Source organism: Rhea americana, unplaced genomic scaffold, assembly GCF_003343005.1.
Source record: "Rhea americana isolate MKP2758 unplaced genomic scaffold, rheAme1 scaffold_600, whole genome shotgun sequence".
NCBI lineage: Eukaryota > Metazoa > Chordata > Aves > Rheiformes > Rheidae > Rhea > Rhea americana.
The window spans coordinates 47,907-51,519 of record NW_028186758.1 but is presented as its reverse complement, the minus strand read 5'-3'; the positions used below and the strand labels follow the sequence as shown (position 1 = coordinate 51,519).

The 3,613-nt window shown below is 61.0% G+C and overlaps 1 protein-coding gene across 1 annotated transcript in view; it reads left to right on the top strand.

Moving 5' to 3' along the window:
* The first annotated feature begins 830 nt into the window (after positions 1-830).
* Positions 831-3,613, top strand: part of LOC146587248 (class II histocompatibility antigen, M beta 1 chain) — a 6,060-nt gene continuing 3,277 nt past the window's right edge. The window contains exon 1 of the mRNA XM_085319908.1: positions 831-929. Coding sequence (XP_085176034.1) covers positions 887-929 — 43 coding nt within the window. The 5' untranslated portion in view covers positions 831-886. The remainder of the gene's footprint in view (positions 930-3,613) is intronic.

Sequence of the window (3,613 nt, the reverse complement as noted above, 5' to 3'; positions counted from 1 at the left end):
TCCTGGTCCTGGCCCTGGTTCCGGTCTTGATCCTGGTCCTGATCTTGATCCTGATCCTGGCCCTGGTCCCGGTCTCAATCCTGGTTCTGGTCCTGGTCTTGATCCTCGTGCCAGACCCGGTCTTGATCCTTTTCTGGTCTCAGTCTTGGTTCGGGTCCTGGTCCCGGTCCTGGTCTTGATCCTGATCCTGGACCCAGCATTGATCTTGCTCCTGATCTTGCTCCTGGTTCTGGTCCAGGTCTTGATCCTGGTCCTGGTCTCAATCCTGGTTTTGGTCCTGGTCTTGATCCTAGTGCCACACCTGGTCTTGATCCTTTTCTGGTCTCAGTCCTGGTTCAGGTCCTGATCCCGGTCCAGGTCCTGATCCCACTCCCAGTCTTGATCCTTATCCCGGACCCAGTCTTGATTCTGGTCCCGGTCCTGGTTCCAGCCCTCCTCCTGGACTGCTCCCAGTCTGCATCCTGGTCCAGGTTTTGGTTCCACCCGCGACACCCCTGGACCGGCTGGACAGCGGTGGGCGAGGTGGGGGGGGGCACCTAATTTTGGCTGGAATAAAGGAATTTATTCCGCCCAGGAATAAAGACCCTCGCCGTCCCCTGCCTGGGCTGGGGACCCGCCGGGAGGGCGACGCGACCCGGCGGGGGGCTCCCAGCACCCCCAGTTCGGAGGCTCCTGGCTCGACTGGGAGGTGCCAAAGCAAAGGGGCGGGGGAGGAAGGCCCGGACGCTTGGGCCCCCGGCTATGTCCCGATGGCGGCAGGCGCCGCGGCGCTGGGCCCTGGTGACGAGTGACGCGGACCTCGGCGCCGGGCGGCATTGGGTGGCGGCAGCGGCCCGGACGCCACCGGGTGCTGCCGGGTGCTGCTGGAGCAGCCGGAGCAGCCGGAATGTTGGTGCTGCTGGGCCTGGTCCTGGGCGTCCGGGGGGCAGGTGGGGCCGCGGGGCTGGGGTGGGGGGGTGAGCCCCACAGATGTGGGGGGGACCCCTGTGGGGAAGGGTCTGGGGGGAGCTTGGAGCTATGGAGGTGGGGGGACTCAGTGGGGATGGTTTGGGGGGGGCTCAACCCCATGGATGTGAGGTGACCCAGTGGAGGTGGTTTGGGGGGGCTCAGCCCCATGGATGTAGGGTGATCCCATGGGACAGTTTGGGGGGGCTCAGTCCCATGGATGTGGGGTGATCCCATGGGGATGGGTCAAGGGGCTCAGGCCCATGGATGTAGGGTGATCCCATGGGACAGTTTGGGGGGGCTCAGTCCCATGGATGTGGGGTGATCCCATGGGCATGGTTCGGGGGGCTCAGCCCCATGGATGTGGGGGGACCCCATGGNGATGGTTTGGGGGGCTTCAGCCCCATGGATGTGGGGTGATCCCATGGGGATGGTTTGGGGGGCTCAGCCCCATGGATGTGGGATGACCCAGTGGGGATGAGTTGGGGGGGCTCAGCCCCACAGATGTAGGGTGATCCCATGGGCACGGTTTGGGGGGCTCAGCCCCATGGATATGAGGTGATCCCATGGGATGATTTGGGAGGCTCAGCCCCATGGATGTGGGGTGACCCAATGGGGATGGTTTGGGGGGGGGCTCAGCCCCATGGATGTGGGGTGACCCAATGGGGATGGTTTGGGGGGGGCCTCAGCCCTGTGGATGTGGGGTGATCCCACGGGGACGCATCAAGGGGCTCAGCCCCATGGATATGGGGTAATCACACAGCGATGGTTTGGGGAGGCTCAGCCCCATGGATGTGGGGCGACCTCACGGGGATGGTTCAGGGGACTCAGCCCCACGGATGTGGGGTGATCCCCTGGGGATGTTTAGGGAGGATCAGTCCCACAGATGTGGGGTGATCCCATGGGCACAGTTTGGGGGGGTTCAGCACCATGGATGGGGGGTGATTCCATGGGGATGATTTGGGGGGGCTCAGCCCCACAGATGTGGGGTGACCTCACGGGGATGGTTCAGATGGCTCAGCCCCATGGATGTGGGGTGATCCGATGGGCATGGCTTGGGGACACTCAGCCGCATAGATGTGGGTTGATCCCATGCGGATGATTTGGGGGGGCTCAGCCCCACAGATGTGGGGAGACCTCACGGGGATGGTTCAGGAGGCTCAGCCCCATGGATGTGGGGTGACCCAGTGGGGACGGTTTGGGGGGCTGGGCCCCATGGATGTGGGGCAACCCCATGAGGACCTCGGGGTGTTTTGGGGGAGTTGGGAGAAGGGTGTGGGAGGACATGGCCGAGGGGTGGGCAATGGGGCGGGGGAAGGGACAGAAGATGATGGATGGAGGGATGGGGATCAACGAAGAGAAGGAGATGGATGGAGGGATGTAGACGGACAGGGACCAGGAGCGAAGGGGACAGACAGACGGAGATGGATGGATGATGGGATAGGGTGGACAAAGATGGATAGAGGGAAGGAGATGGATGGAAGGGTGAGGATGGACGGGGAATGGACTGGGAGATGGGGATGGATGGAGAGGTGGAGACGGATGGAGGTATGGAGATGGATGGAGCAGTGGAGATGGAGAATGGCTGAAGGAATGGGCACAGATGGAGAAAAGGAGATGAAGGAACAGGGATGGACAGGGAATGGATGGAGGGATGGGGATGGATGGATAGATGTAGATGGATGGGAAATGGGAGGAGGAATGGATGGAGGGATGGAAATAAGAGGAATGGGGATGGATAAGGAATGAAAGGAGATGGATGAAGACATGGAGGGGATGGGGACAGATGGAAGGATGGGGATGGAGGGATGGGGACGGATGGAAGGATGAGGATAGAGGGATGGAGATGGAAGGATGGGGACGGATAGAGGGACGGGTATGGATGCAGGGACAGAGATGGAGGGATGGGGACAGAAGGAGGGATGGAAATAGAGGGATGGAGTGGATAAGGAATGAAAGGAGATGGATGAAGACATGGCAGCACTGGGGACAGACGGAAGGATGGAGATGGAGGGATGGGGCGGATGGAGAGATGGGGTGGAGAGACGGGGACAAATGGATGGATGGAAGGATGGGGCGGATGGAGAGATGGGGCRGAGAGACGGGGACAAATGGATGGATAGGCATGGATGGGAGGATGGGGCTGGAGGAACGGGGCTGGAAAGATGGGGATGGATGGAGTGATGGGGCTTGAGAGATGAGGATGGAGGGATGAGGAAGGATGGGGATGGATGGACAGGGATGGATGGAGGGATGGGGATGGATGGATGGACAGGGATAGAGGGATGAGGAAGGATGGGGACGGATGGAACGATGGGGATGGATGGATGGACAGGCACGGAGGGATGAGGAAGGATGGGGATGGATGGATGGATGGACAGGGATGGAGGGATGAGGAAGGATGGGGATGGATGGACAGGGATGGATGGATGGACAGTGATAGATGGACGGATGGGGATTGATGGATGGACAGGATTGGAGGGATGAGGAAGGATGGGGACAGATGGAGGGATGGGTGGATGGATGGACAGGGATGGATGGAGGGATGGGGATGGAGGGATGGACAGGATTGGAGGGATGAGGAAGGATGGGGACAGATGGAGGGACAGGGATGGATGGATGGACAGGGATGGAGGGATGAGGAAGGATGGGGATGGATGGACAGGGA